The 27,267-nt window shown below is 38.9% G+C and overlaps 1 protein-coding gene across 6 annotated transcripts in view; it reads right to left on the bottom strand.

Annotated features, from left to right (window-relative positions):
* The window catches only part of CDIN1 (CDAN1 interacting nuclease 1), a 215,175-nt gene that overhangs the window by 53,744 nt on the left and 134,164 nt on the right, over nucleotides 1–27,267 (bottom strand). For 3 of the 6 annotated variants that reach the window (XM_089778453.1, XM_089778456.1, XM_089778455.1), the window contains one exon: nucleotides 16,688–17,820. The exons of the other annotated variants lie outside the window; for them this stretch is intronic. In XM_089778453.1, the coding sequence (XP_089634579.1) occupies nucleotides 17,664–17,820 (157 nt within the window). In that variant the 3' untranslated portion in view covers nucleotides 16,688–17,663. Of the gene's footprint in view, nucleotides 1–16,687; nucleotides 17,821–27,267 lie in introns of those variants that run through there. 6 annotated transcript variants of the gene reach the window in all.

The raw sequence follows: 27,267 nt of genomic DNA, 5'->3' as shown, positions 1-27,267 counted from the left end.
AAAGAAAGAAAAATGTGAAGATTAGAATTGCAAAACACACACTACTAATACAACAGAAAGCAAACAATAAGAATTTAATATTTAAGTTGTGGAAACTGCTAAAATAGAAAATGATGGGGCGTTGTTTGTGTGTGCGGAAAAAATCAAAGAAAATTATTTCTGAAAATCTTTCAAAGCTTATAACTTTGTAGTTAATTACTCATCACAAATAATTAGGACACAATTTTGCAGCTTAACTTTAGGTGATATAATTATTAAAACTACTCTGTAGTTTCTAAAAGCTTTTATCCCTAAAACTTAATTCTTTAAAGCAATTATATAATTGCTTTTCTTTATAGCCTTTTCAACTGTCATGATGAGTGTATACATAAAACATTGCACTTAAACTCTGACATATAAGAGGGATAAACATAGCTCTGATTCACTTTGAAGTTATATCTCTTGTAACTTGAAATTTGAAAACAGATAATTAGGTTAGCCATTCAGGTGAGCAACTGCATATAAGAATAGCCATACCAGGAATGACCAATGGTCCATCTAGCCCATTAAAAGTATCCTGTCTTCTGACAGTGTTAAAGTTCATATAAGAAGCACAAAATCTATAACATTTGCACCCTTAACAGATGAGAACAGTCATTATGATATTTCACAATTTCCTATTCCATAATCAATTCTGTTTGTTCTGCATTTTAACAAATAAAAATAACCATTTCATCTACAGATTATAAACCTCATGACATTAATATACATATAAAATTCTGGCTATTACCCATGAACCCATATCCACTAAATCAAAGAAAAAATAATGGTGGTATTATATATATCTTCAAATCCACTGATCCTAAAACAGAAATAATATGATTTGCATTATTATCAGTTATTATTATTAAATGCAAACAGCAGGTTAGCAGAAAGGTACAGTTATAAATTTAAACAAATCTGGAATGGAAAAAGTTCAATGGAACTAGTCACAGTACTATGCCCAGAAGTATGTGTAAGATCAGGACCTCACTTGGTAATCAAAGTAATTTACCTACACTGCACACAGTACGTTTAATAACTAGTTAAGACTGTTTACTTTAAAATTATTACATAATATAATTGCAAAGTAGATGAGTTACTGTTAGTATGGGAACCTTAACTTAAACATAAATTTTAGAAAATTAACATAGTTACACTTAATGTTGAATTGAATAAGATTTTTGCATTTAACTTCCTTGTTTAAAACAACAAACAGAGTAGAAAACTGCATGTGTTTAACATTAGCATTTAAATAACCCATTTAGGCTTTGAAGTTCACACTTTTCTTACATGCATGGGGCAAATTTGTGTCAGCTACAGTTGTGATGGAGACAGTTTTCTATAAAGCTAGTTTAACAAGGCCACACTCTCAGATTTGGATAGCAGTATGTTTACAGTGAAATGTCTAATTTTTTTTAAATGAACTTTTAAATTTGTCCATATTATATCCTAAATTCATAGGGTCTGAATCTTACCCCTCTGGCTGTGTAAGGAGCACTGTATAAATAAGAATCAAGCCCACAATATACGCACATTATTTTCCCATGATTCCCTTAGGGCTATTTTTGGAGGATTCTGCTATGTGTTTCATTTACAGCAGAGCTAGCAATAGTGTGGGTAACTCTACAGCTGAGCCTGGAAAATATGAAGTTGTTTTTAAACGGTGTTTTTTCCATTCCACTGTAGTTTGATGTTTTAAATCTGAAAACCCCAAATTTAACAAAGAGACTATTTCTCTCATAGCCCCAGCCACATGGAAAGTTTTGATCTTGTTTCTTTGTGGAATAATTTTTAAGTTCTTAGAGAGAGAAAACAAATAGTTTTGGGGAAAAAATATTTCTCTCACGTTTTCCATAACAAAAGATTACGTAGTATTTTTCTTAAACATAAAAAAGAAGATACACAGCTTTGGATGACACAAAAAAAGGAAAGTATCTACTCAAATTGTGAAAAGCAATGGAGGAAAGCAGAATTAAAACTTAGCTAGAGCTGTTTCTTCCATATTAACTATAATACACACTAAAGGCTGGTTACAAACAGTATGTACATATCACAGTAGAGACTAAAGTATCTTAGAATTCAAGGGTTTCACTGTATTACCATAACAAATACACATTCCAAGTTTTATAATTGGGTCTGTTTAAATTTGCATTGACACAACTGAAATGTTAATGCACCTATTCGTTGCCCTTACACTTTGCTTTTCCTCCTTTCTTCTAACTTTTGTCTTCATTTCACCTTCATTACTTGCACAATATATTTTCATGTGCTACATCTAAGTCTACATTTATATATTCCTGTATGCATTTTTGGCAGGTAATTCTGCTTTCATCATATTAAAAGAACGAACTTTTCAAAATGTAAATTATGTGCAGGTGAAGCTTACTATAACAACTTTTTTTTCTGATTACGTTTGTGCATGTGTAAGTATATAAATTAAAGAAACAGAGCCTTAACTTTTGTAACTCCAAAGTTGAAGCCAATATAAGTACCTTGCTAAGTTGGAGGTTTAAGTAAATGCCTCCTATATGCATGTGAACAGCCTTAAAACTCCCAAGAAAAGGAATTAAATGGGCTACTCACATACTTAAATATGGGAACATAGTTAAGTATCAGGCTGCATTAGGGCACAAATTAATGGAATTTCTTGCTTGAGAGTAGCCAGATCAGGCCCAAATAGTTGTTAGTTTCACAATATTTGTGTCATAATTCAAGAATGTATCTTTTTCAACATAAAGAGGAAACTCAAAAGCCACAAAATCATTGTGCACACTCATGGAAGTGAAGGAAAATGGGATGTGGATCTTTTGTTGAAAAATTCTTGAGCAACCCTATACAGTTTACGTATTGGACTTTTTAAAATTATAGTGCCATATAATGGAGTATATATCATTTTTATTGTATGGACCATACTGATTTCAACAGAATTTCAACTGTACTTTGGTATTTCATATTATAAATTGATATAAATGGCACAAGCATTCCATCTGGTATCAGGGGTTGGTTCCTGTGCAAGCCTATAAAATTCATGTCTGTACCTCTTGCTCCATTCATCAGAAGAAGTGGGTTGGGCCCACGAAAGCTCATTATACTATCTATAATTTTTGTCAGTCTCTAAGGTACTACAGTACCATTCATTGGGGTTTTTTTTAAAGTTTTTTTTAGTTACAAACTAACACGGCTACCCCTCTGTCACTGGTGCTCTGGTAGGACAGTCATTATTACAAATACAGAAAAAGGAAGAAAACTAGTAATAGAGGGCTACTGTTGATTTCCCTCCTTTTCCAAAACTGCAAGGAGTGTTTGAAATCAGGGGCAACTTATTAATTTCATAAAGCTGGGTAATGTTAGTAGCATGTGATATACAAGAGGTCAGATTGGATAATCTGGCTTTAAATACTATGACTTTATCTACTTTTATCTATAACACTGAACTGAGCCTCTCCTCATTGATGGTTGTCCTAGGCAGTTGACCTGCAAAAGTTCAAAGCTGTCAAATTGGTACATCAGAAAGGCCCTCCAGTATTTAAAACAATCATAAATACACATTAACATGGATATATTAACATTCAACTACCAATACACTTTGATTTGATTTTCTAATGTTGTCACTAAGAAAGGAAATAAAATCATAAACAATACACATAATATTAAGGGTAGGACAGAAACTCACAAAACCTTCTAAGTGAAGTAGAACCTCCAGACTCATACATTTACTAATTTATATGTCATACTGTAGCTCAGTAAAGTGATACATTAATGGAAAGTTATTACTAGTTCTAGGTGACAGTAGCTAGTTACATTTAGATACACATCTAAACTTCATTCTGACCTAATGACAGGGAAGTCATTGTGATTTCTTGAATCTGTGAATTAACAAGAGAACAAACAAAACAATAAATCAGCACAAAATGTACCTTGTTCATTTATTTTGACAAGTGTCATTTAGTCTACAGGGACTGAACATGGGACCTATGATTCCTTACCACGTCAACTAAAGACAAGTCCCATTATGATGGAGGCAGTAGCATACACAAATATTTCTGTACCAGTCCTACCCATTATCAGGAAAACGTGTTAGGATGATTGCAATCCTTTTCTTAAAAGGAGAGTGAGTGAGCAGAGAAGTGTTTTTTTTCTTAAATATATAAAACCTTAGATTTTTGCGTGCTTTTGACAACCTCCTTTGACTTGTTGCTAATTAAGTGTGGATATTCAAATCCTTGAATACAAGTATTATACAAGTTTGTCTTGTATTCTACCATATTGACCAGTATCAGCTGCTTCAGGACACAGAGATAAAACTCCCATTCACGACAATTTTATAGTTTACTAATTACATCCTCTTGAGGAAAACTGTCATAGAATCATAGAATACTAGGACTGGAAGGGACCTCAAGGAGTCATCGAGTCCAGTCCCCTGTCCTCATGGCAGGACCAAATACTGTCTAGACCATCCCTAATAGACATTTATCTAACCCACTCTTAAAATATCTCCAGAGATGGAGATTCCACAACCTCCCTGGGCAATTTATTCCTGTATTTGACTACCCTGACAGTTAGGAACTTTTTCCTAATGTCCAACCAAAACCTCCCTTGCTGCAGTTTAAGCCCATTACTTCTCGTTCTATCCTCAGAGGCCAAGATGAACACGTTTCTCCCTCCTCCTTAGGACACCCTTTTAGATACCTGAAAACGGCTATCATGTCCCCCCTCAATCTTCTCTTTTCTAAACTAAACAAACCCAATTCCTTCAGCCTTCCCTCATAGGTCACGTTCTCTAGACCTTTAATCATTCTCGTTGCTCTTCTCTGGACCCTCTCCAATTTCTCCACATCTTTCTTGAAATGAGGTACCCAGAACTGGACACAATACTCCAACTGAGGCCTAACTAGCACAGAGTAGAGCGGAAGAATGACTTCTCATGTCTTGCTCACAACACACCTGTTAATGCATCTCAAATCATGCTTGCTTTTTTTGCAACAGCATCACACTGCTGACTTATATTCAGCTTGTGGTCTTCTATCACCCCTAGATCCCTTTCTGCTGTACTCCTTCCTAGACAGTCGCTTCCCATTCATGAATATACTTTTTGTTAGAGTTCTTATCCTTCTTCTCCTATGTGTGTCCGTGCGTGCGCTAAACCTTTGGCCTTCGTAACATCATTACATGGCAGTAAATTTTACAGGTCAATTGTGCTTTGTGTAAAAATGTACTGCCTTACCAGTTTTAAAATAGTTAATTTTCTATACTTCATTGTTATAGGCACAAGAAAGAAAGCCCAAATAACCTTGTATCCATTATTCATTGCTTTATGTACTTTTTATCATGTTACTTTTCTCAAGGAAGTCTTTCTATGCCTTTAAATATTTTCATTGGCCTTCTTAAATCCTTTACCATTTCTCCTTTCTGAAACAGTTTTCATTTTGAAATTATCCTATCGAAGGCCACAAATCTGGTCTCAAAAGTTAAGATTAACCTAAAAACCTTCAAAACCCAACCAGATTTTTGACTTTTAGTTGCAGAATTTACACAAGTATCAAAATACTGGCCAGTAGCAGGCTGTAGTTATTTAACTGAAATTTTGAATACTTGTGCGCTGTTTTTTCCTTTTTTCAAAATTTGTCCAGCCATCTACAGCAAACATCTCTTGAGTACATTATCAAAGCCTTTATATCATTTAAAGCTGAGCCTAATAAAAGAAAATGAAAACAAGTTTACTCCCTGACATTTTGCAGTTATTATAGGCCTCATTTACAGAGGAAACTTTTTATGGTTTAACTTAAAACGTGAATTTAAACTGATATACAGGTAACAGAGCAGTGGCAGTAGTGGAACAAAGGCGGGAAAAAGAGGGGTGGAGGTAGGGCGTGGGGGTGTCCCACGCCCTCCGAGGGATGGCCCTAGGTATAACTATATTGTATAAGTGCTAAATTACTTTATCATGTAAACAGACCCTAGCTGACACATCTGCACCCCCTGCTCAGGGGGATACAACCTACACTTTGGGAATCAGTGGTGGAGATCATCAGACACTTCTTTCCTTGGTCTATACTAGAAAGTTACACTTATATAGCTATGTCTCTCAGAGGTGTGAAAAATCTACACCCCTATGCTGATGGGAGAAACCCATCACTAAGGAAAAGTGCTTAATGTGTGCTAGGTCTAAGCCCTAGAATGTGTAGGTTTGGCATTTCAAAAACCTGGCAACTCTGGGATTGCTTCATCAATGAACATATTTAAAAAAAACCCAGTACCACTTTCATTAAAAATTATGCATTGCTGAAATACCACATTGGCACAGCTGCAGTGGTGCAGTTGCACCGCTCTAGCGTTTGAAGTATAGGCTTGGCCTGGCATGCTTTGATGAACAATAACATAGTTAACAATGTTGACATTTAAAGTATCATTGGCCTCTGAGTCAGCCCCTACTGAAAGGACGGGGCAGTTCACATTTAGAGCTCTTGCTTCAAACTCTGTGAAAACTCAGGTTTTGTCTACACTTCCAAGTTTGAAGTGCTGCTGTATGGCAATGTAATCACAGCACCAGTACTGGGAGTAGAATCGTTCCTAGAGGGGAGAAGCAACCCAGCAGGCCTTATCCCTGCAAGCCCCACCCCTACTCCATCCCTTCCACTGCCATTGCACCCTTCTCTCAAGCCACCTCCATGCATGATGGGACCTAGACGTTTATCAGGGGACCTGCCTGGGACAGCACAAGGAGTCAGCTCCCTGCACTCACTGTGATGGCAGGAGCTGGAGTAACCTGTAAGCCTGCTCTGAACCACTGTGATGGGAAGCAGAGTGCCCTATCCCAGCCCACTCCCCAGAATGATGAAGGGCTCAGGGATTGCTCTGTTTCCCATGGGGCCCCCGAATGCATGGGGCTTAGGTCAGCCTCTCCAAACCTTTGTATGGGCAGGGTGGTTCTGTCTGGCAGAAAGCTTTTCCATCACTCTAGATAAACCATCTCTGTGGTTAGCTAACAGTGCTGGGACCAAAGCTTGTTTACACTGGTGCTTTACACAGTAACTTACTGCACTTAGGGGTGTGTGTGTTTTTCACATCCCTGAGCAAGAAAATTACAGCACAAGAAAGTGGCAGTACAGATTAGCTCTCAGATACTGTTATAGTTGAAAGTTATTTCTGCATAAAAACCTATAGGAAAAGAAAGACTAACTTAAAAAGAAAAAGATGAAAACTGGGACTCTCTTGGCCCATGGAGTTCTGTGTGTCCCCCTAGTGGATACACCCTACACTGCACCAGAAGATAAAATAAGATCTTGATGAGTGGACTGGTTCTTCCTTGCCTACTGAAATATGAAAAATAATAGAGGTCACAGCAAAACAATAGAGGTCACAGCAAAATTTATTCAGTTTTTTTGGCTTTCAGCAGACATTCATTGAAGGAAGGCCAAGTAGCCTGAAGATTAGTATTTACCCTTCCATTGTATTTAAAATCTCTGGGAATAGTGGAGTAGCAGGGAGGCACTTTTAGGTAACAGGACAGGTAGTCCAATCTTGTTTAGATTTCCTCAGTCAAATTGCAAGATAGAAAGCAGCACCTATCAGCTTTTAGTGCATAGTAATAGTAGAAGGCCACAGGCAAATTACTAGATCAGAACCTACATATTTACCCTAAGAGTAAGTGACTAGGTTGAAGACAAAGGACTGAAGCTCATCCATAAACACTTATGACTATAAAAGGCTTCACTAACATGTTTATTATTTAACTAATGAATAATAAATAAATAAAATCATATTAAAACTATATAGTGGTACACTGAAAATGTAGAAAGACAGGAAAATTCCCGCTAAGGGTATGTGGCAGAATGGCCTACTGACACCTCTTTAGATGTGTATCTAAATGTACCTAGCTACTGTCACCTCTTCTGCAGAATTTCAGCTTACATTATGAAAAGTAAACCTTTAATAGTATGAAACAAACAGAAATGTCTGAGTTCAGAGCACAACAGTAATCCATTCAACTGAGGGAGGTGTTATCGCCAGGCATCTGAGCTAATTAAAATATCAAAAGGGTTTCATACCTCAAGAAAGTAAGGAGAGGGATGATCACAATTCATTCACAATTTACTATGAGTGTCATCACATTTTGATACCAATCATTTTTAGGAGATTCTATCATTTATTTTTTCCCCTTCCAATCAAGGAGCAGCCAACCCCCAGAAGCATAACAGAGCCCATGGGCATACGAAAACTCTGCTGAGGGAAACCAGGTTTAAGGAATCCATTGGATACCTGAGCATAAATGACAAAAGTATAGTCAAAGAGGAGATGACTATATGAAAGGTAGGTAGGATTTGGGGTGGGAATGGAATGAAGAGAAGGAGGTTGTTGGCAAAGATCTATTCTAAGTGTAAGGGGAAGCATAAAAGAAAGGTGAAAATAAAAGACCAGAAGAGACAAAGACTGTTGCCAGAAGAGTGGACATAGGGGACCATGGAGAAAATTAGCGATGACAACAACTTTACTAAAATATGCAATATCTAATTTCAAAAAAAGGTGGCGGCTAACAGAAAAATAATAGAATTTCAAGCTGTTGCAGAAAAGATTTAGAGGCCAGTTGTAACAGGAGCAGGGATATTGCAAGACAAAGACCATTTATCCAAGGTAAACTGAAACATTCTGCTGGCAGCTGTTAGAGGATTCATATGGAAAAACTTTTAGCAAATGTAGTTCAAATAGTTGATGTACTGTTAGAGTGTCCTTTAAAGTTGTGTAAAAACACTAAGGAAAATAAAAGCCAAACATCATAACAGGTGACTAAAGTTCATGAGATTATACTAAAGCCAACAGAGTAAATGCAAACATATAGTTTATTTTTGTCATCTGGTTTATCTTAATGACAGGCTAAAAATTCATTTATAACCTGTATACAAAATTCCATGTTTAGATCAATATCACATGCAGCTTTCATGAAATAGTATACATTAAAATGAGTAACAGAAATCTGTAATGGTCAAAGACAACCAATAGCAAAACCACTAAATTCCAGTTGTCAAACATGATTTACTATGTATATTTCTCCTTTTTTTCCTGTTAAAACAGTAATTATTAAAACTAAAGTGATATGGGTGAGTGTTTATGACTTTCTATTAAAAAGCCTGACTTAAAGCAGTATTCATTTAAATTTAAGGTTGAAGAAAATCATGCAGAGATCTCCGTTCGATGGCCTAGTGACTTTATATCCTCTTGTCAAACCTCAGCAGTTTTATTTGTAGTGATACATGCTGGAGAAGGTTGGAGGTTAAAGTTGATAGTAGGGCCAACAGGAAAGCCAACCAACTTCTTTGAAAAGATTACAACCTTTAACATATTAGGATCTGTTGGTAGTTACTGCTAATTTTACAAGTCTATATTTTGTGCACTCCTTACCTTTTTTCCAAAAGTCCAGATCAAATGAATGAAATAAATGACCTTCGTACTTTCTGACAGTTATTGCTTCCTAATTTCACTACTGTGTAAGCTATTTATTTGTTGATTTAAAATAATGATTAGCAAGGATTCACCGTTTTTCTAATAACCAACTATAGGCAGTTAACATTCTAATGACCAGCTCTTGGACTCTCCCTTGCCCCTAGACTCAATTTCCCAGCTCTTCCAAAAGACTGACCACTAAGATGATCCACAGGACTTCCCCACAGAAATCAAATCTTTCTTAATATTGCATTAGCAGCATTCCATTTATTAAAACATGGATACCTAGTTCCCTTCATTATCATCTTTCCCTTGCCATTTCTAAAGAAGCATGAGAAGCAGCAACTCTCTGGAATGGAAAATTCTGAATACTTGGTAAGGATACATTATAAAAGAGAGTCCAAAATATTTATATATTCCTAGTGAACAAATTTGTTATGACTAACAAGTGGTATGTGTAAAAAAACCAACTTGTAACAAAGGATGCACAACTTTTTTAGTGTTTAAGCTTTCTCCTAATTTGCTACTTTCTTTAGAATGCAATATTTGCACTATATAGCACAGGATTATGGATGATTAGTATTTTTGAGCGAATGTAAGTCACAAGTAAACTATGACATTAAAGAACAAATTCAGGATAACCTTTTCCAATTCTTCATTTGTCCTAGGCTGGTTACAAAACAATTCAGTTGAAAACAGAACATATTAAGTTAAAAAACAACAACTATCACTGCATTTGTTAATGCTTATGCAATTTAAAAATTAAAGAACTTGAACCAATTTTCTTGCAATGCAGCTGACATCTGTGATGTTTTACTTGCAGGTGAACATCAGCCAAACTGTTATGTTGATTCATTAATTATCCATTACTATAATTAGGCAATATTATGCTTCAAAACATGTAAAACAAAAAACATACATATTATCTGCTTGCTAGTATAAGCAATCAATAGGGATGTTGTAAAAACCTCACATTTAATGTTTTCAAGTAGCAGATTTGATTTCCAAGTCTCTTGACTTTCAAATGCCCCTTACCTCCCAAAGAAACATTTGGAAAAAGTAAAAATTCTGCATTTCATAGCACCATCTAGTATTGCTACAATTTTAATGCTATCTAACTAGATGCATTCTAATAGCAATTGACTAGCTAATTAATACTCTATACCAAAAGGAATATTGTATGTGTACCTTTGTATCATTGAAGAGATTGAGGCAGGAAGGTGCAATTCTATGTAAGTAAAACATTTAATATCCCATGATGCCCATAGTTTCTGGTTTTAGTTGTAATTTAAGAAACAAACATAGCCCTAAAAAGTTTTAAATTTTCCACTGATTTCAAACTATTCATTTTTGCCATTATGCATCATTATCAAAGAGAGGAAGAGACTTTTATGGTAAAAGTATAAAAACATTTACACTGTCAGTTAAATGTGCCACACTGTATCAGTTTTACTCATACCCAAACACTATCCAAGAATGTGATAAGGTAGCAGCAATTTCATTTAAAACTCCACATTTCAGGGGTTTATAACATACAAATTTGATCTGGGACAGCATTTAAAATATGACATTATACCTGTGAACTGATCCTAGTCCCAAAACTAGCATAAATTTGACTACCAGAGAGTTACAAAAGTGGAAAAAAAGAGGAATTTGGCTTCTGAACAATTCATATTAAAGGAATGAAGATATGGAATAACACCTGAAGCATAGATACAGACTGACATCAAATTATTCAAAAGCAGCTAGATGCTTTGCTCTGTTGAAAATCAGGCTATTTACATAGGTGCCTAAAACATAGATTTTGGAGCCTAATTTTAGGCACCCATTTTTCAATTGGCTTAGATTTTTATTGTATTAATGTATTAAAAACACTACAAATGGGATATAACTATTCAAAAATGCACAAAATATCCTGAAATTTTTATAGTCTTAAGCTCAAAATTCTGGCTCTCAGAAAGTTAGAAAATTAGAGTATTTCTCTTTCACATTAAACCAGCTTTTTTTTTTTTTTTTTTTTTTTTAAATTTGTGTATCCTACTAAACTCTTCCCTTTGAATTCAGACTTTTACAAGGGAACCTTTTCCATGTGCTCTTTGATAGCTATCCACTTAACTCTTGGAGAAGTACTGCAGCCTCACTGTGTACATATTTCAACAGTGTGTGGCAGGATGGCTCTTCCTACCATCCAGCTGGTATTTGGATTCATCTCATATTGTCTCCTGTCCTTCCAATATTCTCATTTGTGAAAAAGCACATCTTCACAAAGAGTATGAAAAAATGAAAAAGTTTGACAAGTGCTAATTATACAGGTAGGGGATATTTACAAAATATTATCTCTTACACGCTTGGTATCATTTAATCTTAAAACACAGTGGTTGTGTCTACACTGGGCCACTTATTCTGGAAAAGCATCCGCTTTTCTGGAATAAGCTGAGAGCTGTCTACACTGGCCCCTTGAATTTCTGGAAAAGCAGTGACGATTTACTGTAAGAAATCAGCTGCTTTTCCGGAAAAACTATGCTGCTCCCACTCGGGAAAAAGTCCTTTTTCCGGAAAACTGTTCCGGAAAAGGGCCAGTGTAGACAGCACAGTAGTCTTTTCCGCAAAAAAGCCCCGATCGCGAAAATGACAATCGGGGCTTTTTTCCGGAAAAGCGCGTCTACATTGGCCACGGACGCTTTTCCAGAACAAGGGCTTTTCCGGAAAAGCATCCTGCCAATGTAGACGCTCTTTTTCCAGAAATACTTATAACGGAAAACTGTTCTAACCATTTCCAGAAAAAGGTGCTAGTGTAGACACAGCCAGTATGTATTATTGACCTAGATTATCCGTTAAGAGCTGTACATCGAGGAAACTAGTCACACAGTACGAGGCCTCAGCCACCTTCAAATCACTATCCTTCTCTAGACTCTGTGGAGGCCTATGCACATGGTCTCATGGTCTAAGCTAGCAGAGAGGAAAGAGATTGGGTAATCACCATGCAAACCATCCCCTTACTATTCCCTTTGAAATTAATCAGAAATGAGTATTGTTTTTCTGAGACCTCATACAAATCTTAAGACAATAATCACCATAGACTATGGCAGTGTGGCTCCAATGGAACCATATTGAGCCAGATCCAGAGCCAATGCAAAGTGTAAGGCGCTATGGCATGGCAAACACCAAGGACTCTTCCGTGGGAGATAACTCTTTCCAAAATGGAAAAAAATGAGCGGGTTTCTTCATAAATATTTCCTGTCCTTGAACTCTCCTATGGATTTTTTTGAAGACATGAATGATCAAGGTAACAGTTGGGGGGAGGGAAAGGGGAAAGGGAGGAAGGAGATATCATACAATGATTTCCAGTCTTGTCCTTATCCCCTTAATAAAGCATACAAATTAGGGCCAAAAATCAAGGCAAGTAAATGGTATTTTCATAATATTTTATGCCAAAGTATAGCTTGCTCCCTGCTGCACGTTTCCCCAGTTCCTCCAAAAACAATATATGCAATGGTTGTAAGATGATGAGAGTTCTGAGAAGATTTAAACTTAAACTTAAAGTTTTTTCTGCAGGATTCGTATAACAATTATGTATTATACAGCCATATACTGTACATATTCCATCCTAGGTTTTCTAAAACATTTTATAAGTCTCACAATGCTTTTTGTAAGAGGGTAATGTTATTTGAATGTACAAATAGTGAATTTAAGAAACAGAAATATTAAGAAATTTACTCAACATCACATAAGACATAAGTGGCAGAACAGGGACTTGATCTTGTATCTTCTGAGTAATAACAATGTATTATACCCTCTATCTACTGTACATTGTTGCCAAGAGTTAATGATCCACAGTACACAATAAAGTCATTCTACTGGGCTTACTCCTGCTCTGATTATTATTTTCACCGAAAGGCCCTAACCAGGGTCAAGACTCCATTGAGCTAGACACCAAAAATACCTCAAAGAAATTACAGTTTAAGGCCCTGATCATTCAAAGATTTATGTATGCACTTCTGATAAAGATGTGTGTAAGTCATTGCATGAATAAGGCCTAATTTATATTAAACTATTTATGTCAATGAGATAGGACTGGCTCCAGTGTATTGTGGAAAATTACTTAATTTAGGTTTTATATAACAAAAGTTAAATATTAGCATAAATTAATATGTACATTACGAATGTACAACACAATAATATTATAGCTTATCTGTCATATGAAGGCTTATTTTAATACAAGTGATGCATAAATATGTATTCTCCCTAACTGTACTGCAAACTACAATCCAAGAATGCATTTTTTAAATGTCTGAAGGGGTTAATGAGAACCTCTGGACACAATCATCCTTGTTTTGTTGCAACTGCCGTAGGCATCGAGCTTGAAAGGAGGAGTTAAAAAGGACTGAACTTGGTTCATTTAGGGCCTGATCATGAAGAAGGGCTTATCTTTCATTCTAATTGAGAGATACCTGGGTGGAGTCTGGGATGTGTGTTGGACTGCTGGCCAAGAGAGCATCCTTGAAAGATGGTAGGCTTGCAACTTGAAGCCCAAGGCAGTTAGGAAGCAAAGTGGCCTAAAATGAGTTTGTCGAGGATTCTGTGTACTGGTGGAAGGGCTGGTGGGAATCAGGAAGACTCCTGGCTGAGTCAGGGACTGCCATGCCAGAGGAATGGGAAAAACTTTTCTGTAGCAGAACCAGCTGCTAAGAAGCTCTGCAGTGAGCCTAAAGATGTAAAGAAAGCAAGAATGACACACTAGGACTTGGTCTACACTAGGAAATTATTTTGAAATAGCTACATTTGACCTACCTCCTGATTTGACAAAATTGAAATATCTTGTCCCCACTATAGGGAAGCCTCGAAGGTAGTCTGAGGAAGACTCCGTTAATGTGGACGCGTTACCTCAACTTGGAGCCCCAGGAAGCACTGGGGAGTAATTAGATCGAATTACTCTGAGAAGTAGTTATTTTGAAATAATGGCACCACTAATGCTATTTCACACTAATGCTATTTCAAAATAATTATTTCAAAATTAGCGTTATTCCCTGAGAATAGCAGGAGTTCAGATTTTTAAATAAACAGTCCCTTGTTCCAAAATAATGAGCTTTAAAGTGTTGACGCTTTGCTCATAAAATTGACTTACAGGGGATTATTTTGAAATAAAGCCCTAGTGTAGACCAGGGCTAGCCACCTGGGAAAAGGCTGATGCAAAGGCCCAAGACAGAACAAGGTAACTAGTTGTTCAGGGAGACAGCAAACAATCTGTGTAGTCAAGCCCTTATTGTCTATTTAAGGGTTCCTGGATTGGAACCCAGCAGAGCGGCAGGGGCTGGGCTCTCCTTTCAGATCGCAGAGGAAGATGGAGCAGACCTCTCTGTTCTGATAAGGAGGTAAAGAACTATTACAGCCTCTGATAATAAATATGTATGGACTTGGAACACAGGCTTGACAGTTATTATTTGGACTACTGGTTTACTCCAGACAGGGTGGGACTCTATGAAAGACAGCAGGAGTCACAAGAAGAAAAAGGAAGTTACCTCATGCAGTAATGACAGTTCTTCCAGGTGGGTGCGCGCCACTGCTGGTGTCGGGCTCATCCCGGTGCCGTAGATTAGAGATTTTTCTAGCCGTATATGGTCGGGCTGCGCATGTGCAGTAGGAGTGCATGTCATTCATGTCTTTGGAGTTCGCGCACACAGCCCGACTCCCTTCAGTTTTTCCATGTACCCCTCTTGCATGGTATGGATCCAAAGAACAATGGAGAAAGGGTGGGTCATGGAGCACCCACGGGGACACACATCTCAAAGAACCATCATTACTGCACAAGGAGAGTAACTTCCTTTTCTTCGAGTTTGTCCCCATGGGTGCTCCACTCTTGGTGACTGTTAAGCAGTACCTAGAATCTGGAAGATGGGTTTCAGATTTTTATATGCAGATAATAGGACTGCATGAACTACTGTAGAGGGAATTGCATAATTTCTCATGAAAGTGTGGCTGGATGACTACAAAGCTGCTGCACAGAGGTCTTGTAGAATGACTTCCTTCAAAAAGGCTGTTGACATGGCGATGCCCCATGTAGAGTGTGCCCCGGGGATTGTACAAAGTATTCTGCCCCCAAGTGAGTAACATTGGGTGATGCAAGAAGTTAATGTTACCCAAAAATTCCCCCTGGAGGCCACCCAAGATTACACTAGTATGGATTTACTGATTGAGGAATTAACACTCCACTATATGTGCTATATGGTTACACTAAAGAGGATAGAGCTGCCATTAAAGGTTTAAACTAAAGGGGAACCATATCTCTCTCTCTCTCTCTCTCTCTCACACACACACACACACCTGCCCATAGGCACTCACACAGTCATATAGGTTGCAGAAGAAACCAAGGCATGTCTGTCTGCTGATCATGGCTGGGGAGTTGGTCAGGAGCTTCTGGCTGCAGAAAGAGGAGCTTCTCAGAAAGGCTATGTCTAGACTGCAAGCCTCTTTCGAAAGAGAGCGTCTAGACTGCACGCTGAACTTTCGAAAAAGCGGCTTGCTTTTTCGAAAGAAAGCATCCAGTGAGTCTGGATGCTCTCTTTCGAAGAAGCCCTATTTACATTGAAGAACGCCTTCTTTCGAAAGAGGAAGAGGAACTTTCGAAAGAAGGCGTTCTTCCTCGTGAAATGAGGTTTACCGCCATTGAAAGAAAAGCCGCGTTCTTTCAATTTAATTTCGAAAGAATGCGGCTTGAGGCTGGACGCAGGGAAAGTTTTTTCGGAAAAAGGCTACTTTTCCCGAAAAAACCCCTGAGTCTGGACACAGCCAAAGAGAGGGCTTTTGCCACATGCTCTCTCCTTTTATTGCCTCTATACAACTCCTGTGAGTCATCCACATTCGTCACCAGGAAACATGCCCAGACTTCCCCGGATCCAGCAGAGCAGCAGTGTATCCTTAATTGGTCTGATGACTCATTACCCAGCTCCATGTGCTCAGCTTTGCAGCTTCTAATCCAAAATACACAATAGTCTCCACTCACACACAGACACACATTCCTATCTTAGAGAGAATGCAACTTACAAGCAGAGTGGCTGAGAGTTACAAAGATTACAAAATGGCAAGGTTTAACAAAGATTACAACCAGTTGCAGAGTTTAAAAGTCAATGCAACTGAAACAAAATTACAAAGCTTCAGAGAATCATTTACAAATCATCAGTAATTACGTGATTTAGAAGACAACTGTCCTCCCTCCCTCCCCCCCGCCCAGCAACGCAGTCAGCAGGAGATTTTTGTCCGTCTCTAAGTCCCGTGTTGGCAGGACTGTACAGTTTAGAGTATTTCCAGAAAATCCATGTGTAAAATCAAGTAAAAGTTTGGGTGGAGGCTTTATGCAACATTAAACATTTGGAAATACACTCTGATGATAGTGGTGTACCACAAGAGTGCTCCACAAGCGATAAAAGCAGAGTCTGTGACTTGCAGAAAAGCCGTGTTTAGTCGATATAAAACGATAATGCCCTCTGGACATCTAGGGTGTGTAACACTGCTGTCTCAGGAGAACCATGAGGCTTTGGGTAGAATGTAGGCAGGACGTTAGGCTTATTAATGTGGAATTCTGAGGAGACTTTAGGCAGAAAGGAGGGGTGCAGTTGGGGGGAACACTCTGTCCTTATGGAATACTGTGTAAGGTGAAGATGCCGTGAGGGCCGCAATTTCACTAACTCATTTTGCAGATGTGACTTCCACTAGAAACTAGGTTTTTGTTGTTAATAAGGAGAGCAAGCATGAGGCCAAAGGCTCAAATGCCCAAGGTCTAGTTAGTGAATCAAGAATCAACTCTAGGTCCAAAGTCAGGACTAAGGGTTTATATGGAGGGTTTAGGTTGTGAATCCCTCTAAAAAAATCTCAGAGATAGGGTGTGCCAATAACAAAAATCCATCAGTCGGAGGATGAAAAGCTGCCAGCAAAATCAGATGAACTAGAAGGGAGGTGAGTGTTAGACCCTGCTGTTTGAGGTGCAAAATGTAATCAAAGATGGTATTCAGAGGAGTGGTAGCTGGTTGAGTGCCAGTGTTATCACACCATGCTGTAATATTCTTATTCTCTATTTATTGACAATTACCAAGCAAGCAGAATATCCATACTAAGCATACAGTGGCATGCTCACCAATGCTGATAAAGGCAGATGGATTTCCCCTATTGGCCAAGCAAGGTCAGTCTCTCTGAATCCTAGTCGCTGCACATCATGGCTGTGTAGAAGGGTTCTGGAAGCTCTGATCTGTGTGTCTTGGAGGTGAGTTGTTCTTCGAGGTCTTTCCTTCTTCTTCTTCTTGCTGCTCCTTTCTTCTTTTCCTGCTGGCCTCCTTCTTGGACCCCAGTTTATATAGGGAAACTTGAGTCCTGCTTAGCAATACCATATCCAATTATTTTAGTATAATTTTACTAGCCAAACATAACATACTGTAACAGAATTACCTAACCAATCATGCTCCACCACCTTAGTTAATTTACACTTGGCACAATTAATTATACAACAGATAGAAACAATTATAAACCAGACAAAGATCATACAGCCAAGCAATAAGAAAGTGAGGACCATAATCACAGAAGGAGGATTCCACAACCTCAACTACCGATAAAAAGTATCTTGCCAGATGAAATACTGTTAAACTAAGTTTTCACTATCCATCTTGAGATCTATTTCTTCATCTGCTAACAGTGGGTGCCATTAGGACAGGATCGCCTAACAGCCTAGTCTAACACCATTTTAATGCAATTTAGACAGAATGTGAGTATGTGGCTTCAAGCTTTACAGCTAATGGCTGTTGCTCTTCAATCTAGCTGCAGAGGAAGGCTTTAGGCCTTCCATTATGGTTACAGGCCTTCCAATATGGCTACAAAAAAACCATATTGTTACACTGCAGGGGCTTGGTATTCTGGAAAGATCTACTGTAAGAAACTCCCAGAAATGAAATATGGCATGTATGATGCACATGTGGATCACCCTTTTGTGGTCTATTGCGAAATGCCAGCTGAGAGGATCTGCAGTTGTATTGTTGACCCCTGTGAGGTAGAATGCAACGAGACTGATGTTGTTGATATAGCAGTTCCATAGGCCTACAGCCTCTACATAGAGAGATGGAGAGCAGGTACAACCTTGACAACTGATATAAAAAATGGTGGTGACATTGTTGGTGAGGATATGAACCATGAATCTGCGAATGTTTGCAAGCATTGCTCACCGCATGGAGTTTTAGAAGAATGATATGCAATCTGGATTCGTGAGTTGACCATTTGCTCTGAGCGAAGTGGTGTTGCATGTGTTCGCCCCAGCCAAGCAGGTAGGCATCTGTGGTAATTTGTCGAGATGGCTGCGTCTGGTGAAATGGGACACCAGTGAGGAGGTTCTTTGGATGGGTCCACCATCACAAGGAAGTGATAACTCATGAGGGAATAACTGAAGTGTAGGAGCATAAGCTTTCATGGGCAAAGACCCACTTCGTCAGATGCATGTCATCTGACGAAGTGGGTCTTTGCCCACGAAAGCTTATGCTCCTACACTTCAGTTAGTCTATAAAGTGCCACAGGACTCCTCGTCGCTTTTGCAGATTCAGACTAACACGGCTACCCCTCTGATACTTGACATCATGAGGGAATGTATACCTGCTTGCACACGTGATGCTTGGATGGGGTGTAGACTGAGGACAGCCAGTGCTAGAGACACTGAAAGTGCAGACTTGCATATCGGATCATATATCGTGGGGCCAGCATGTCCCATGAGCTGGAGGCATATGAACACAGTCATGGTGGGACTTGGACACCATAACAGAGATAAGGCTTTTTATGGCCTCGAAACGTTGGAAAGGAAGGCATGTGCGTACAAATGCTTTGGGTGTAAAGTAGACTTCTGCTCATTTATGATGAGGCCAAGAGATTTGAAGAGCCTCTTGGCAAACAGGAGGATCTGCAATGTTGCTTTTTGCGATGGATCTTGTATGAAGCAGATGTCTAAGTAAGGAAAGATCATGATGCCTTTGTGATGAGCCGCCACGACCACAAGGGTCTTCAAAAAGATTCTGGGAGAATAAGAAAGTCTAAAGGGTAGGACTCGATACTGGAAATGATCGGAAACACTCATAAAGCAGAGGAAGCATCTGCGCTCTGGCTGAATGGTGACGTGAAAATAAGCGTCTTGCAGGTTGAGGGCTGCAAACACACTCCTCCTAGTGCCAGGATGATGGACGCGAATAGGATCATTTTGAATCATTGCTTGTGGAGGTACGTGTTTAGCTGGCGAAGACAGAGGATGGGCCTCCAACCTCCTGTTCTTTTCTCTGTGAGAAAGTAGTTTGAGTAGAAACCCTTGCCTTGATGTTGTTTGGAACTCTCTCTACAGCTCATATGTGTAGAAGATAGTTCACCTCTTCATAGAAGCATTTCATGAGAGGGGTTTGGCAGGGCTATTCCCCACTCTGGCACTTCAAGTGCAGAAGGTGGGGATCCACAAAGACTTCAAATATACCTTGCCTCTACAAGCTCTGGTTATAAAAAACTCGCCAGAGTCACAGATTCACTGACTTTGGGGGGTGGGTAGCTGCCACCATCAAGTTATTTTAGCCCTAACCATAGGGGCGAACACTTGAATTCTCCTTCAGGGGTACCCCCAAGCTCTTTTGCCTTGGAAGAGAAGAGAGAGGAAAGCAGCTGCAGTCTCTGGTAACTAACCGTCCAGTCTCAGGCAGGCAAATATACACACAGACCCATTACTCTCCAGGAAACAAGAATCAAATCATCACCTTAAAAAGTTGTAATAAAATACTTTTATTATAAAACAAAAGATATAATTGATAAAGCATACTTGGTTGCTAGATGTTACAGAGCAACTAAGGAAAACAAATTAAAACACAGAGAAAAACTCTGGGAACAATTTTTAGATGGTGAATGGGGAAGGGGAGGCATGGATTCCCACAGAGAATTTCAAGCCAAACCACAAAATAAAGGAAATACCCTGATCGACTAGATTCCCTTTTCCCCTTTCCTTATTCACAATCTTCTCTTAGTTCAGTCCACTTTCATGCCCCAAATTCCTTGGCGCAGCATGGTAGTCCTTCCTGGGTTAAAATCTTTCTGTCTCTCGCAACTCCTGGTTTAACTCTCCCACACAAAGAAAGCAGGCAAGGTACCTTATACAATTAAAATTTCAGCACTTTATTTCTATTGGGTCTTCTGGCTTCCTGCCAACACCCTTGCAAGCTACCTGAGTTTAAGCCCTTTGTCACCAGGTGCTGGACAGCACTCCTCCTATCCATTACAGGGTCCCTGAATAGCCATGGGGTAGGTGGGTAAGTTGGGGAAAATGAAGTAAAGGGAATAGTTTCCAAGTTAGACGATTTATAGGACCCAATGGTCTGTAATAATTGCTGCCCACAGGTTGTAAAAAGGGCCCTGATGGTGGTGAAAGGTCCCGTGATCACGAGGCACTTAGTGGAATGGAGAGATCTTGCAGGCCCTCGACCAATGCCTCAAACCTGCTGCTTGGAGGCTTGCTGGTTGGCGGAACGTTTGTTAGTGCCCCGTCACGTTGGTTTCTTGCCCTTACTCAAATGTTTTTTGCTGATGCCTGGCGTAGGAGAACTCTCCGTGCCTCTGGTAAGGAGTGTAACATCTCCTGTGATAAGGTGGTGTGTACATTACCAGAGTGCGTAATGTGGTGTGGGAATCCTGAAGGACTTCGTTAGTCTTTGCTGTGAACAGTTCCTCCTTGTCAAATGCAAGATCTTCGACCTTGGTTTGTAGCTCCTTTGGCACACCACCTGCTGCCTGTAACCAAGAAGTACACTTCATGACCACTGAAGTAGCTGTTGCCTGTGACACGGTACTGGTAGCATCAGTGCTCCCCCCCCCCCAAAGGTGACAGTACTCCAGGGGAAAAGTTGTTGAGCTCTGACTGGAGATGCCGGTACTGCATACCGGGGAGTACCAATCACAAAAAAAGCACTGGGTAGCATCCAGTGCCATCTGGAGTGCTGTGCATGAAGTGGTGAAAACCTCCTGAACCAAGGATTTTAGGATGGATCATTTGTCAGTTGGTAAATGTTGCATGAGCTCAGTTAACTCAGCATAATTGTCAAAATCATGATTAGCAAGCAAACTATGAAGATGGGAGGCCAGTACTGATCTGTGGGCAGGTGTTGATGGTGCTGTTGTGAGGTGCCTGGATGGAACACAATGACAGTATGGTGACCACCATGATGGTTGATGAGGGTGGTATGACCAGTCAGAATGCCATGGAAGATGGTAAGAGTATCATGGTTGGTGTCTATCATAAGGTATATTTGGTCTGATTGGGGAGGAGTGTTGAGAGGAAAATACACTCTTGTGGTTGTCGTCATAGTCAGAAGTAATGTGAGCGCTCTGGTGACCTTGGTAAATGGGAAGTGTCCCTAGCCGGTGATGGTGACTGTGAAGACTGAGTGTGCACTGCATTCTGTGGTGACCTTGAGCACGATGCCACAGATAGCACTGGTACATCGGCATGACGCTTGTGAGTCAAGTGGTGCTGAGAACTGGAGGGTTCCCGTGGTGCCAGTGAACACAATGCTAGTGGAAGAGGCATCAGTGCTAGTGGAGAGGGCACCAATTCTGGGCGTGGCAAGCGCGGCAATGGTCTGGTGGATTTCTCCCTTGCTTTCATCAGTGCCGGGGTCTTGTTTGGCATTTGCGGTGCTGGGGTATTATCTGGATCCCAGACTTCCAGTGACTTTGGTGCCATTGCTGTCACTGCCATGGTTTGTGAGGTTTGGGGTTTTGGTTCTGTGACCGATGTGGCACACGGATACCCGGCGCTGGAGGTGCCCAGTTTGTCTCCCATGTTGACTCTGGAAAAGGGCTGCAGAGTTCCTCCTTTGCCAGCAACTTAGATGCAGGGGAGCGTGCCTGTTTCTTTTGTTTGCTGGGGTTCTCTTGCTGAGTACTCCCCTGTTTGGGTGTTTGGGGCTCAAGGGCCTTATAGAAGAGAAGCATTCTCAGTTTGAGCTCCCTGTCTGTGAGGCTACAACAGTGCACATATTTCTGAGTAATGTATACCTCACCCGAGAACTGAATACAAGACTCGTGGCCATCTGAAGCAGACATTGGGTCACGACACCTGTTGGATTTCTTAAAGCCAGGTGAACAGGCATTTTATCCAGCTCTTCCCTGAGGCAGTATGTTATTTGGTTGGATTTTATAGTTTATTTAATCATACTTGGAGCGTTATTTTTTTTTAAACAGGTTTGTCTCAGTGTCACCTTGGTGGTGTGAGTCCTTCTGCTGCCTTATTGGGATTTTGAAAGGCTTCTAATTAATTTGTAGTCTTTTTTTTTTTAAATGAGGGGGGCCGCCATTGGGCTGAGTTTTGCTGCGATGTTCCTCAAGGGTGTTGAGCAAAAACTATTTACATGAGGGAAAAAAAAAGTATCTTAAAAAAAAAAACCTAGAAGAGCTAGAAGAACAAAAATTATAAACTGACTAAATTAAAGCATCTTTTCATTCACAGGAATGGAAGGTGGAGGAGAGGGATCGAGTTCCATCTACAACCGAGGGCAGTACAAAGGAACTGAAGGGAGTCAAGCAGTGGGCATGAACTCCAAAGGCATCAACTGCACATGCTCCTGCTGCGCATGCGAGGCCCAACAACATACTGCTGGAAAAATCTCCAATATGCAGTGCTGTGACAAGCCCAACACCAACAACAGAGCACCCACAGGGACATCCCTCATAAAAGAGCTGACCACCACAAGTTTGGCTCAGCTGTCAGAAGACATTAAAGGAGGAGAGCCCAACTACAGCGAGTGTACTGACTGGTAAGTAATATGTTTACAAACCTCCATCCATAAACGGGGGGGGGGGGGGCAAGGAAAGAAGAAATTACAGAAAAATCCATTAGAATAATCTCTATTTACATTTAGATATTATAGTCATTTTTGTCTCAACAGAACAGGAGTAGAAAACCCCTCCTGCTTCATTTCACACAGCCTACAGCAAGTCTCCATCCCATGGGCTGAGAGCCCCTGACCCTGTCCCTGAGAATCCAAAGTGCAGAGACGATCAAAGAGGCTCTAGGGAGTGGCATAGAACAAGGGACTCTGACTTAGCTCTACTGCCCTGCCAACTGGGAGTTGCCTGAGTTAAGCGCTGCATTCCACACCCTGGACCCTCTCCTTTACCTCAACTTCCTGACCCAGTTCTGAGTCCCTTCCTGAAGTATAACTTCTTCCTGGAGCCCACACTCAAACCTCCTCCCACACCCCAGTCCCAGCCCTAAGCCAACTCTTACACCCCAAAGCCCCCATTCCCATTCCTCATTCCCAGCTACAGCCGCCTCCTACAACCAACCGCCTATCCCAAAACAGAACCCCTTCTCTCACCCGGGAATCCCTCATTTCTGGCCCTACCGTGGAGCCTAGGGGAAGCCTGCAGGGCTGTGGGTGGTTTATGACTGATTTTTTTCTATGGGTCAATGGGCCTGACAGAAAAAAGGTTCCCCTTTTTTCTGCAATAGGCACTTATGCACATACAAAAATTACCAGTGAAATACAATTGTCATTTCTGTAGTTAAATGTGCATATTGTATGCAGAAAAAGCTTAATGTTTTGCTACTTATGCTTTGTATAGTATCAAGGTATATATTATTTAAGTGCATTACCAGTGCATCTCAGGCTCTCCTATTCTCTGCTGATGGCACATAATAGTCTAGTTACCTATGGGCTAGAAAGCTTTGGTCTAATTTTGGCGGTTGGGTTTAGTGTGCAGGTGTTGGATGGTGGTAATGATCTGTTATATACAGGAGGTCAGAGTAGATGATATGGTGGTCCTTTCTGGCCTTAAACTCTATGACGTCTCAGAAAAGTGAGAGAGCTGCCATGCCCAACCAGCCTCTGAATGCACAATGAGCAGAGTGGTAAGCTACATAAAGACCGATGTCTTGTTTAGACAATGTTCAGCAGGATGTGGTTTATTTTGTTCAGTAGGTCACTGCCTAATATATTAAATGGGTTGTGCCATCTACTTTTGCCACAGTTCTGCCAATGCCAGCCACTTCAGTGCAATACATGATAAATTTCATCACCATCAAAGGAAAGTATATTTTTTTTCAAAATATTATCTCCTGCCTCACAAATTCTTGTGTTGAAGAAAAACACACGACTCTTGGATATTAAAAATTAAAGACATCGTAAGTACCAAGAGTTTCCAGAATAGTAAATGTTCTTCGATTCACATAGCCTGCCACTCTCAGGCAAATGAAAATATTATTTTAAAGCGATTTTGTTTGTTATTAATACATTTTAGATTGCTCCTGATAGCACTTATAACTATAAAGCTAACAGAAAGAAGAATTACTTAGCAAAGTATCCTCATTTGTTGAAAATGCACTTCTATTATGTTGATTTATCTGTACGAGAGCCCACTAAAAGATAGAAAACTTGCACACAGAATACTTTTGTACTATGACAAAACAACCAATCAATGTGAATGTTGTCTGTGCAGTAGGGTGAGCGCAAACTGAACTTATAAAAAATCTTCACAGGAAAGGACAAGATTGAACAAGGGATCCTAGCTCTCAAAGGAGAACAAGTCAGAGTTATTTATCAACAACTACTTATCATATACTCATGTTAACTTGCATCTACTTTACTAGACAATTCTGTGCAGGTCTCAGACAATATTAATTACACTTTTTGACTAATGTAAAAAAACAAGCAAACTTTCTCCTTTTTGATATGAGTGAAAATATTATTGGTAAATGAGAGGCATTTCATTCAAGGCGAAAAAAATCTGTATTTGGAATTGTACATTCTAAATAAATTCCATCTGATTAATAAATGCAACTGCATGTACACTCCCCCCACACACTTTCATTGTTATGAACAAAATGCCTATTAAATTATGCTGATCATTTCTGCATTTAATTATAGTAAGACATTTATATTACGAAGTTAATTGTTCACCTAATTTTTGACATGATAAACATAATAGGAGAGCACATTTTTTCAAACAGAAGAACAAGTCAAACAATTTTAATTTTTAAACACAAAAATGTATTCTAATGCATTACATATAGCTTTTAAATTGAAAGCTAAAGAAAATTATATATATGATTCACTGTTCTGTGAATCAAAGAATAGTTTCACATCAGACTTCCTCATCCTTGGTAATGTATTAACATTATGAAATTTTATAACACTTTAAATTTCTTTGAAACAAAAAGTCTATTTTACTTTTTAATTAAATCTATTTCTTTGAAAGATCTTTAAAGGCTCTACAAACTACCTTGCATTTTATTATTGCTGACAGTTATCTAAACCACGCTTGAATGCTCTCTTTATCCTTTAGTGAACAATTGAAAGATCATATGCTAAGAGACTTGTGCTTTCTCTTTTTCTTGCCCTGTAATTAAGGCATTTAAATACATTTCTTCATAATGGTTGAGAGCACATTGTTAAAAATCATGAAATAAGACAATTTTGATTTTGGCAACCACAAATATATACAACATAAATTTGTCTCAATGGTAAATATATCAAAAAACAACAACAACAAAAAAGCCCACTTGAAGTCACATAATGAATTTACAGAATGCATGACCTGAAAAGGTTTTGTTTGGCTGTCTTGATATTTAAATGATCTGTAATGACAATAGTACCACACTGTTACCTATCCAACAAAGAAGGCAAACATTTATATCTAATACACATTTGTCAATAATATTTCAGTTTTTAATTTTTTTTTTTGCATTATAAAAAAGTGGAGGGAGAAGTATAAGAAGGACAACATGTGGAGGGAAGAAGTTACCATATGGTAATTAAACTAAACCTCATAATGTATTATAATAAATATTTGTCATTATACATTTAGAGCAACAGACATATGCTTTATAAAATGTTATAACAGAACAAACAGGAATTTATGAAACTTCAGTTTTTCTAAACTAAATGGCTATATTAATGTACTACATCCTTTTTTGACACAAATGTTAAGTTTCTTTCACATTGTGAAACAATTCAGCATGTTTACAGTCAAAATATTTCTATACAGTAACTATAAAGCAAATGTAAAATAAAAAGTGTATCTTAGCTATAGAAAGGCTTTAGGAAATATTCTATACGAATTTGAAATTAGCTGTTCATACAACATGTCCTTTACAAGAAAATCTAGTTTCTGTGGCAGAAGGTCTTTATGAGGTTGTTTCAATTGAATGTTTAAAAGATATGCTGCACTATACAAAGATTAAGCTATTTTTTTTTAAGATAGACAAGAATAAGAAAAACAATTTTGAAAAAGTTGCCAGGGTGTTGTATTATGAACAATCTTATTAGTCCTTTACAATTACAATAGACACCTCTGGACAAGATCGAGCAGACATGACAAATGCTTCTGACTTCTTTTTAAATCGAACCTGGAAGGTCATCGCTGAACAAACAGAATACAGTACAACTGGGGTCATAAATTGTGGAAGATGACAAAAATGTAAGTTTATTTTTTGTTCTATGAAATAAATGAACAAGTTATTTAGTTTGGACTGTTCTTTTATTCCTGCTTGATTTTATACTTGAAAAAGAGGTAAGTTTTATTCTTAATTTTTTATACTAAGTGTCTACTTAATTTTTATAGTATGTCCTTCTGAATCCAATTGACAACATTAGCACTGTCATTAAAATAACCACTGCACTTTCTAAAACTTAATTTTCTCTTTGGTTTTCTAATAAATACATATCTTTGTTTCTAACAACTCAATATCATTATGACAAAGTTGTAAGCACCTTAAAAATTAAATTAAAGACAAAATAACAATTTCCAATTTGGGGA

This window comes from Pelodiscus sinensis, chromosome 5 (assembly GCF_052426305.1).
Source record: "Pelodiscus sinensis isolate ZL-2025 chromosome 5, ASM5242630v1, whole genome shotgun sequence".
NCBI lineage: Eukaryota > Metazoa > Chordata > Testudines > Trionychidae > Pelodiscus > Pelodiscus sinensis.
This window is presented reverse-complemented; position numbering and strand designations above follow the sequence as displayed.